The sequence below is a fragment of the Carassius carassius genome, chromosome 16 (assembly GCF_963082965.1).
Source record: "Carassius carassius chromosome 16, fCarCar2.1, whole genome shotgun sequence".
NCBI classification, from domain to species: domain Eukaryota; kingdom Metazoa; phylum Chordata; class Actinopteri; order Cypriniformes; family Cyprinidae; genus Carassius; species Carassius carassius.
In genome coordinates, this window is record NC_081770.1 from 28,488,900 (window position 1) to 28,501,119 (window position 12,220).

General features: G+C 34.0%; 1 protein-coding gene across 4 annotated transcripts in view; it reads right to left on the reverse strand.

The window, feature by feature from the left end:
* Nucleotides 1-12,220, reverse strand: part of pcbp4 (poly(rC) binding protein 4) — a 94,327-nt gene that overhangs the window by 36,365 nt on the left and 45,742 nt on the right. For all 4 annotated transcript variants that reach the window (XM_059569792.1, XM_059569790.1, XM_059569791.1 and 1 more), the window contains exon 2: nt 3,549-3,727. In XM_059569792.1, the coding sequence (XP_059425775.1) occupies nt 3,549-3,656 (108 nt within the window). In that variant the 5' untranslated portion in view covers nt 3,657-3,727. The remainder of the gene's footprint in view (nt 1-3,548; nt 3,728-12,220) is intronic.

The following is a 12,220-nucleotide window of genomic DNA, read 5'->3' on the forward strand; positions in this document are numbered from 1 at the left end:
AGTTTGTTGTAAAGCTATTTTAAAGATGGTGAATGTTGGATGATTTCATTTTAATTAGATATTAAATAGCAAAACGTTTTTCTTCTTAATGGGGTGTTTCCACCAGACGCGACTTAACAAATAAATTGCATTATTCACACTTAGTTGGGCACTTGAACATTTGCAGTTTACTCGCTTCATTCGCGCGTGAAATTCACTTTTGAACAGACACAAATTTGCGTCAAGGGAGGGACTTCTAATTGGTTGAGTTCACGCAGAATTGTGATTTCAACTAGTGCTGCAACGACGCGTCACAGTGTTTACATTTCGCGTAATGGCGGCTTCTGCTCCTGGGAATGGAGAAAGTTGCATTCTATCACAAAAACAGAAACCACGGTTATCAAAAGTATGGGAATACTTAAACAGAGGCCAAATAAAATGGTCCTTTGTTCCATTTGCAAAACCAATATGGTGCACGATGGCAGCACAACTGCGATGCACGAGCACCTCAGAAGAAAACATTTTGGCGCTCTCCAGTGTTACAGTTTAACTGGTTACCGTTTTAATCTGTGACCAACTTCCTGGTTCAGGTCTCTGCTGCAGATGTGATGGAATTACCGCAGCAGACTCGGCGATTCTAAAAGCACAAACTGATGTGATATTATTAAGTGTCTAATAAACGCAGACTTGCTCATTGCATGATTCTGATATTCTTGTAAAGATTAAAAGTTATTCATATGATCACCCGTAGCGGCTGAAGTAAGTAGGATAAATAAAAAATAAAGTAAGTCTGTGTTGGCACGAGTTTCAAACATGCGTTGAAAGATGGCGCGCCGCGAGACAACAGTCACAAACCACCAAGCTACCGATCTATACCGAACTAGCTCCAGATCTCTTGATTCAAGACAGGACTCTCGGCGGCACATCGTGCATCTGCTGAATTAAGGAAATGTGATCGTGTTTTCCGCGTGTGATCTGTGTTTACCTATTATGAAAATAAACCATAGCAGAACACTGACTACATTTTATGGTTTGTGATGCTAAAGAACATTTCATGACGTCTCAGACAACTGTAAATTTGTGGCTACTGTGGTTTAATTATGAACGCTATTGTTAACTCATATTTACCATAGTAAAATAATTTTCTTTGCCTCTTTATTTTTGTATACTGTAAAAACTTCAACCACATTTTAGTATTTTTGGGAACAAAAATGAATAAAGGTTGAACTATTATATTAGAAGTTGTACTTATATTTTTTTGTAAAGTTATTCAAAGGATTAATTAGCTAATCAAAAAAAGAACATTAGATTAATAATTTATTTTAATAAAAATAATCGTAAGAGTGGTCGTCTAATCGAAAAATAATTGTTAGATTAGTCGACAGAAAAAATAATCGTTAGTTGCAGCTCTAATTTCAACCACCATTTATTCTAATAATTTTCAAAATATTACTGTTATCGTGTATGAAATGTAGTTTTAAAAGTATTTCTGAACTCAAATATGTGGTTTATTTATAAAGACAGTGTTGATTTAAATATGTGTTTCGCCGATTTCGGAGACGATCAGCTCCACGCAATCAGTGGGAGCTCAGTCCTCATGTTACTGACGAGAGCAGTCTCGACTTGGCTAGTCCTTCTGACAGCTGGCTCTTATATCTCTTTAGTGGTTAAACATAACATATAATTTGTTTTGGGTAAATCTAACAGGTAATCTTTGTTTTCAATTCAGTTAATCTATTAATATGTTAAATTGAAAATAAAAAGAGGCAATACTGTCTTTGCATTGACTAAACGTGTAAATTACTCGCGGTTAATGCTTTATTCGCATCTGGTGTGACCGCACCATTAGAGTAACATACACTGATTTACCGTTTACAGTAAGACCAAAAATGTGTGTTGATTTCATGTTGACTTTAAAGTATGCTTGACAAATGGTCATTAAAATCACATTCATTAAACGGCAATGCACTTTCTTGTAATGTTTGTCAAGTGCCTCAACACACTCTATTGGCAATTTGTTAATATTGTAAGTTTTGGTGGCTAATTTAAATTAATTTGTAGTCATTTGTAAATTTTCGTAAGATTGTGTATAATTTATATCATACTAACTGACAATTAAGTTTAGAGGTGGACTTTCATGCTTGATTGTTTTTCTAAAAATGGTACATTCCAATACGAATCATGCTGTATGAATATGCAAACCGTCGCCTTTGTTTTCTCGCAGGTGGCAGTTGACGTGTGAAGTGTTATAACTCTGGCTAGAGTGCAGGAAAAAGTCTGAAGGATGATGTCATGTACCACTTACGGTACTGTGACATCATGTACCAAAGTTTCTTGAAAAGTTTTCAGCAAGGATGTGAGTTTTAAACTGCCAAAAATTAAAGGCATCCCTTAAGTCTTCAATGATCTCTGTTTATCTTCATTCGAAGATCGGATCACAATCTTTTGATGGAGAATTAAGGTAAATTGGCACATAAATCATATAAATGTGGTGGTTTATTAACGGTTCATTATGTTTTCATTGGTTTTTCATGACTGTTTTTAATGACTCTTTCCTTTTAAGTAATATGCAAATGAGAAAAATCAAGGAGTTTTAGGCATGTGGGTGGAAATCTGTCACTGGCAGCTGGCTGACAGTTAAATGAACATGTTGACACTGTAATGACATGGCAATGAAATCCACAACCATTTGTTTACTAAGAACTTAAGAGAATTCAAGCAGATTCAAAACAATATACTTGTTCTGAGCTGTACACGTTAAAATAGAAGAAAAAATTATCATACTAAATTGTATTTTTAAATAATTAAGAACTTCTTGCTGACAAATGGGTAAAAACTAGTGGTTTGAAAGATGTTAAATAGCAATAAATTAGTATTTTTTGGGGCTGCACTGTGATCCATAAATAGTCTTTTAATGTCATGTATTGATTAGTGTTATAAATATAGAAGACATGTTTTTTTGTAATTATTATTGCATTATTATTTTTATATGAACTATATTACTACATTTTAGTGTAATTCATGGTCAAATATATGGCAGTCATTATTTTGGCTCAGAGAAATAAGTGCATGAATGAATGAATGGGACACATTTTAAAGCATGTCAAACTTTGTTTTGATGCTTAAAGATAAGATAAAATAAAGAGTAAAATAAAATAAAAAATACTTTTCATCTTTGACCCACAAACATTTTTGGGGGGCTGGAAACATTTTTCTCACATGGGAACTTCAGTGAACATTTTTGAATAATGATGGAAACCTAATGGACAGTTGAATCATTATTTTAATCCAATTTATCAAAATAACATACAAAATCACACTTCTCAATACTATCTGCATGCTGAAGTTAAATCAGAGATTATGTTAAAACATACACGAACACTATGTCGCTAACAAAATACCCCTGAGCATAAGGTACATATTAAACATAATCATCCAGCTTCAGTTTTCATAAGAAGTTTCTTTATAAAGCACAGTGTAATTTCAAAATGTAAACATTGGGCTGCTTCTCTCAAGGTTGTCTTGCATCGAAAACACTGAATGTTTGTTGTATAAGTGTGTGCATTTACCTTGCCGTGCATGAGCAGCCGGAGAGTTAGAGTGACGTTCATGCCTCCATCTCCAAAATCCTGCTCACAGTTCATCCTGACGTGGGATTCGGGCCGAGGGAGACGCATGAAAGATGCTCTTCGGATGATTGAATGGGCAGGGAGGGGGGAAGGCAGGATTTCTCCTTCCACTCACCACTCTGGAACGACAACACACAAAGCATACGTCAATATTTTAACACTGGAACAAAATTACGCTTTTAAAATGTTGAAGAAAAGCCAACTACAGTTGCTGTCATAAGTTTACATCCCCCTTTCAGAATCTGCAAAATGTTAATAACAAAATAAGAGGGATCATACAAAAATGCATGTTATAGTTTATTTAGTACTAACCTGAAAAAGAGGTCAAATGCTTACTGATGATCCAGAAGGAAAACCCATGCATTAAGAGCCGGGGGGTGAAAACTTATGAACAGAAGGGAAATGTGTAAACTTTTCTTATTTTGCCTAAATATCAAACATATATATATATATATATATATATATATATGAGTACTGTCCTTCAGAGGCTACAGAGGATACTTATAATGTTTCCCAGAAGACAAAATAATTTTATTTTACCCAAAAAGTTTTGGTTTGCATGGATTTTCCTTTTCGAGCATTAGTGATCGTTTGAACCTTCTGTAATAGTTGTGTATGAGTCCATAAGTTGTCCTCAGTGTGAAAAGATGGATCTCAAATTCATACATTCATTGTTGGAAAGGTTCAAACACACGAAAATGCTGGAAAAACCAAAGAATTTGTGGGACGTGAAGGATTTTACTATCACAAAACAGAAAAAACAGCTGTGGATCATTCAGATAACAACACACTATTAACAATCAATGGGGATGTCAAATTCTGAACAGGGTTTCATTTTTATAAATTCAACTACAGTTGTTGCTTGTGGACTATATGTAAACATCTTTTAAGTGAAATATCTTATTCAAGTCAGTACTAAATAAACAATAACATGCATTTCATATGATCCTTCTTATTTTTGGTAAAATAGCCTAATTAACATTTTGCAGATTCTGAAAGGTGGATGTCAACATTTGATATCAACTGTAGGTCCATATTTATTGCCACCGAACAGTAAGAGAGCGAAACACATGGGAGGGATTGGGAAATGACCCCGGCCTAGATTCGAACACGTGGTGGCTTCTGTTTGCCTTGACAGGAGTCAGCATGTCTCACAGCAGTAAATAAGATGATATGTAATAGCCACACCATCTGCTCTTATGTGCAAAGTGTTCAGTTAAGTGAGGACAACCATGACACACAACTCAACAATGGCTCAGCAGCTGAATGATGACAATGAGGGCCACCAAATCCAGTGTCACCAATTCAGTCAATCTTACAAAGCCGGAGAGGACTAGTGGAAGTGCTCGCTGAAATTACTCCCGCTGCATTCACAGTGCTTTTTGGTGATGGGAGAGGTGATGCTGAGTTGGGCTATTTTTTTCTTTTTCTTTTTGATACAGGAAATTGCAGGTTTTTGTGCAACCGTGCCTGTACATGTTGAGACCTTTTTAGGCAGAATGGTGTAAAGAGCAGTAGGAAATCTCTAAGATAGCACATTTGAAGCGGTTTCGGATCAAATGAGCCATAATCATTTTATATGCATTCTACAATCCCTGAATCGCACAAACAATGACAAGAGGTGATTTTTGGAGGAAGGATCATTTCATGTGGTCCAACCAACATTCTGATAAAATGAAATTAAAATAGGCCTTCATGACTGTGTGTAAAGATCAATAAGTAAAATATGAGAAAATTGTACCTTTTTATGACAAAGCTGAAAGTTAGTTCAAAACCATTTTGAAAAATAAGATGTGCGAGAATATTACACATACAAACATTGTTATTGTTAACTAAAGTCTAAATTAAATTGTTTTCAATAATTGAAAAAAAAGGAAACTGAGATCTAAATATGAAATAAAACAACTTTAACTTAAAGAAATTAAAAATGATGCATTAGCAACTAAAGAAAATACAATTATATATATATATATATTTTTTTTTTTTTTTTTTTTTTACTAAAATTACTAAAACAAATAAACTCAAATCACAGCCACACAGACATACCATGTGCAAAACAAAAACTAATAGAAATAAAAAAGCACATACACTTATTATACATAAAAAGTAACTTCAACTGAAACCTCATTTTTAAGTAATTATTTTAGTTTATAGTTACTTGATGTGCCTTTTAGTTTTTGTTTAAAATATTTAAATACAAGTTTTATTTTTTTTTATTTTTTTTTACTTTTTTATAGTAAGTAGTAAGTTTGTAATAATTTAACTGTAATTTCAGTTAGGCATCATTTCTAATTTTGAGTGTCAGGTTTGAAATTGATCAAATTTGAAATGATAAAAAGCAAAACTTGTATAGAATTAAAAAAAAAAATCAAAAAAATAAAAGCTGAAGCAAATTAGTTATACATGCTCTCTCTCTCTCTCTCTCTATATATATATAATTAGAGCAAGTCTCTCAGTTAGAAAATGAGAGTTTGGTAAAAGAAAAAACATTGCAAAATATTTCATTTATTCTTCCATTTCCCAAAGGATCAGAATCAAGCCTACTTACAGTAACACTAAAAACCTTCCATCAGCTTCTAAACGTCCCCCAAATTAGGCTGCAAGCGTTATAATTTAAAAGTTGATTGGCAAGTGTTTTATAAAGCTTCAAGGTGAATGAAATAAGCTCTCGGCTCTCAGAGGAACTGCTACATCAGACGTCCCGGGTGCTAAAACTGCAGCATCACAGCACGCTTGATGATTCCTAGAACATCTGCTCGCCGTAACACCACCCACATTCACCCACGTCGCGCTTTCTGAAACCTGCCGACACTTTAATTAAAGCTGCATTTTTCGAGGCCGCTCAATTACAGGTGTGGGTGTGTGTGTTTTCAGATAACATCGGAAGACAGCCAAGATTTCAAAGGGGTGGCACATCAGTCAGTTGGGGCTCTGAGAAAGTAGGTCAGAAATCCAAAAAGCGAAGCCGAGAGGCATCAGTGAGCCCTGTGTAGGAGTTGGATAGTCATGTCCAGGGGTGGTGGTGGTGGCGTATACATGTCATTAGTGCAGAGCCATCACTACTTGTGCCTGTCTCATTTTTTTCTCGTCCCTCAAGGCGATTCACCAACCAATTAGAAGAAGAGACAGCAAGAGGAACGAGAGCGAGATGATGGTTCCCATTGGTTCGCACCTGTGGTCGCCGGGATTTTGCCAAGTTAAATGTGTTTCTGGATCTTCTGTTGGTGCCAGAACAACAGAAACATAGTCGACTCGTAATACCTCAACTCTAAATTAACATTAAACTAGGGCCGATCAGTGTGATCTTTTTTTTTCCTTCTCAAAAATCTGCATTTTTCATTTTATAAAAAAAAAAAAAAAAGTTATAAATTCTGGAGTTAGTTTAATGGTTTAATTAAACCATATTAAATCATACAAGGTCTAATAAACTGAATTCATAAAAGTTTAGCAGAAATTATAAAAAAAAACACAAATTAAATCAAAGCTATATAGAAATATTTAAACTGAAAATACTTGAAATGAGAAACGCACATGAAAAGACTTATAATAAAATAAATAAATAAAAATAAATGGAAATGTAATATATATATATATATATATATATATATATAAATTATGTTTGCCAACTAACTGGAATAAGTTGAATAAGGTTCCCCAAATACTGTTTTTAATTTTAATTTTACTTTTTTTTTCTGGACTCGTTTTAGCGGTTTAATAAAAATTTTATCAAAACAGACAAAACATTTTAGCTGAAAATACCAAAACAAATAAACTCAAATCAAAGCTACATAGCACTTCAACAATTAACTACTTTTTTTTTTTTTTAAGATTTTTTCTGTTTTCATTTTTTTCTGGATTCCATTTTAATTCTTTTATTTTTATTTTATTAGATAAAAAGGATGCCTAACCAATTTAATTCATAAGATTTTAACAATAGGGTCCTATGATATTTTTTGATGCCGTTGTTGTTTTTTAATGTTTTTATACAAATTTATTTAAAAAATATTGTAATGAAATTAAAGTATGAAACTTGAAATATTTAATTGATCTTTAAAAAAATATTTTTTTGCCAAACAAAGTGCTGTACAACATATTTACTGTTGTAGATGAATAAATTACATTCCTAAATTATAGTTTAATAAACTGTATTATATTGATTGATTTTATTAAACGGGAATATATTTCTGACATAGTTTCTTCAAATTAAATCAGACATCTCATTAAAATTCTCCTAAACTGGTCTATGTTGTGATTTGATTAAGTGCCTTACTTAAGCCTTGCTTTTGATTTATTAATCCAAATGTAGCCAAATTACAAAATGCCAAATGGAAATTTCATCTTGTCATTAATCAATATGTGTACGTTTTTCAAGCCAGATCATGATAATAAATCGCTTCTGCTACAGATGTCAGGTTTTAAAACAACCTCAGTCAAGAGGTTTATAACTATGTCTAGGCCTAAATGCACTTGGCTAAATATGTGAGTCAAGTTAGTGAAGAAAAAAAAAAATTCTAACCAATCCAAAGTTTTCATTCGACCAAGAAAGGCATGCAAATTATGTCAAGTATTAAAAAATTGCCTGACTTTGTTTTGAATAAAAAAATCCAGTGCTGACTGTTAAGGTTCCCATGCGCTGAACCAATAATCAATAACATAAAAATCTTAAAGCCAACTGATTTTTTTTTTTTATCTATCCACAGCACTAAACAACAGATCTAAACCCCTAACTTTGAAATCAAACCTGAAATGTTGTTTCTAGACCACCAAAGATGTTTATCCAGGAACATTTCCTACTTACACCTGTATATCTAATGTCACTGTTTGAACATGATCTCCCATATAATTAATGCAAATCACCTGTAAATCTCCTTTTTCTTTATGTGTAATACAATGGCGCATCTAATGAAGACTAATTAGCAGTGCTAAATGATGCTTCGCCGCCTGTAGTGTGTGAAAATATGGATTATCAAGACTGGCCACAGTCAATTACATTAGAGCCCCACAGTGACTGTGTTTACATGCACAGAGCTTTCAACTGAGTTCTGTATTCTGGCTAAGATTTTATTCTGGAAAAAGTATAACTCACTTCACAGCTACCGGAATATTTCTGTAGAAGAAATGAAAATAAAGTGAATCGCATTGCAGGGAGAATCAGACCAATTGAAAACATTTGTAATTAAATACATGTATTGACAGCTGGAAACCCATAAATACATGGCACTTTAATTGCTCATCGCTTTTGACCAATATTTGGCGCACACATTTTGGTATCATTATCAGATCCAGTCTGGCATCATTCCAACAAATTTGATCATAAGTTATACAAAATGGTTTGAGGTATCAAAAAGCTTTGAATTCATTTTCTTCCAGCATGGCCTGATGATGATCTGTGTAAAATTTGGTGAAGATTGAACAAACTGTCTAGGACGAGTAAAAAAAAAAATAAATAAATAAAAAATGGTTTTGACCTAAATCAAAATGGGATGACAGACAAAAGCCTCGTTCAGACTGTCAGCCTACATCTGATTGTTGTGCAAATCCGACTGATATTCGAAAATATTTCGATAGTCTGAACAGCAATGAACTACATGAAATCCGCTTTGTGCAAATCTGTTTCGAGCTACATTTGTATGTGGTTTAGAGTCCTATTCAGATCACATTTCTGGAAATCCGTTTCAGTCTGACCAGATCGGCGTTGCTTTTTCACACCCTCACGTCACGTAAATCGAAACACGTCAGACTTTTTTTAAAGTACTTAAAACTTAAAAAACTTAAACTTTAGTTAAACTTAACTTTAAATACTTTTTGAAAGTAGCGTATACGGGAGCATGGAATAAAGCCGCACATTCTAGCTTCCTGCGTTTCTGCCGCTGCCTCACAAGACTAAATATAATAATTTATAATGTCTTATGACATGACATGTTGCTATGTCATAAGACAATGTCTGTATTGCAAACTGTATTGTTGTTACTGTTGTTTTTAGTTTAGGCAAAACAACCAGTGTTAATTTCGTTAACGAAGACAACGACGAAAAATATTTGTTAACAATGTTCGTTAGTGAATAACGTTGATGAGCTAAAAAAATATCTGATGACGAAATTATGACAACATTTATGCCGCGTCTTAGTTAACTAGACGAGACTGAACTATGATGTTATTTGAGGACTACCGGACATTCAAAATGCATCCTATTGGCTATTGGATAGGCTAATAAAACTCGAACTAGCGATCTGAAACAATGGCCTCAGCTCCCGAAGGGGTAGGGATAAGGTAACCAGACGTCCCGATTTTCCCGGGAGCCACAATTCGTTGTCGATTAACTTAAAGTTAGTGATGGCGGGATAGGTGGAATCACGATGATAGAAGTGCTCACTCTCGCGCGCGCGCTCCACTTCCTCAGTTCTCACATACAACACAACAGTCACCATGTTTATCGTGTAGAGTATCTCACGTAAATACACTAGGTTATGGATTAAGTGAACGTGAACAGTTGTGTGAAAATTGAATGTGTGTCAGTATTTCATGCATGCCTTGGACAGCATTCCAAGTTAACCAACAAAAGATGTTAAATAAATGTATACATGTTAAGTAAAACCTACAGTATCTGAAAAATTAGTTTAATTTGTATTTCTGTTGTATTTGTCTTTTTGTGCTTCTTTAAATAAATATACATAGTTGCTCCTTTTTCACTTCTGTTAAAGAGATAGTTCACCCAAAAGTGAAAATTGTCATAATTTATTCAAGGTTTTCCAAATTCAATCCTTGATTCAAATTTCTCATAAGCTTAATTGATTTGGTCTAAAGAGAGAAGAATTAATGATTATTTTAATTTGAAAACTTCATTTAAAATAGCTACTAAATACATTTTGGTAACTACAGTTTGGCTAAAACTATTGACTAAAAGTAGTGACTAAAAGTTGACAAAAATGCAATGACTTTTCGTCGACTAAAACTATGAAAGACTCAAAAGACTAAAATGTGACTAAGACTATTAAGCATTTTCGACTCAAGACTAAGACTAAGACTAAATCAAAAATGCCTGCCAAAATTAACACTGATAACAACGCAACACCATTACCATAGAAACAAATGCACATTCTGTAAAAACGAAAGAGCGCTAATGGACATACAAATCAGATATGAGAACAGTTGTGATATGCTGTGTGGATAGTCAGTCATTCAAATGAGATTCCATCCAGTTATGCCCAAAATTGGTTTTGGGCTGACAAAATAGCATGTACCATTGTTTTTCGGGATGAATAATAATAATAATAACAATGATTTAAATAATAATAAACAAGTAATTTATGTCCTAAATAATAGGCTAATAATAATGCAAAAGAGTGTGATAAATCATAAAATGTAGGTCATTTCCTTTAATGTTTGTAAAGGTGTGATAACATTTACCACTGCTTTACGTATTTTTGTGGACAAAATCAAGCAATTTCATTACAAATCCATGTGATGGGTAATTATGCAAAATATTTCGCAACAGATAAGCCATGTTGACCAACAGAAAGCTGCATGGTTTGAAAGTGACTTCTGTGTGAACAGTGCTTCATTAATCACTACAATGTACCTTTTTTGCCCTCAAAATCTTCTGTGAAATTTCGCGAATGCAGCCCTACCTTAAAATGTTAAACGTTAATAGTCTCCTCCTGCTCCAAATATGCATTTCTTCATTATCTCAATTTTTTGCTATGTATATTTAATATGACCTAGATTATCTTTGTTTGGACATGCATCGATTTATATAAAACAAATTATGATGGATTTTCTGAATAAGGTGTTTGCATGGCCCAAAATTATGATTAAAACAAGAATAAGGCAGCTGTGTTATTCAGATTTTAGAAACCAGAATATTAGCCTAATCTGATTATAGCACTTAGTTAATGCACTTACATGACACTTGCATAATCAGAATATAAACAAATTCTGATTAATATCAGAATATTGTTATTCATGCAAATACAATTATTGATTATTTAAGAGTACCATGTAAATACCATGGTATTGTCCATAGTATTACCATCTAAGGCAAATATTATCATGGTACAGTAAGCATGTCTAAACATCAGAAACAGATTGACTCATGTGTCCTTACATAAATGTAACATGGGATATTGACCACATGCTGTGAGCTACGATCCCAAATGCATAAGATTTAAGTGCATCTCAGAGCACAGCTTGAGATCGATAAGTGCTCTTGCGAAGACATTAGGGAGCACCTGCACTCATGCTGGGAGGGTTTGAATATGAACACAAACTCAGGATTCATTCAAAGCATCTGTATGCAGGGAGGAGTTCGAGGTCATGGCAGAGCGCTGCTATTTGCATTGCTCTGTTTCTCTCTTTCGCTCTCTTCTTCCATGTTTGACACGCTGCTCAAATACACACCCTGCCAGTCAAGGCCGCTAAGGCTAATGTGTCGGTTCACTGTGTGCTTGTCCCGCAGCCCCCTTCCTCCCTTAACCCTTCAATATGTATAATGGTGCATTCCATGAATGCAAGAGCTGTTACAGGAAACCACCAAAGCGAGAATGGAAGGGGTGCACCAGAAGGACCTTAATGATCACTGGGGGCTTGATGAACACTTGGTTATTAGTTCATTC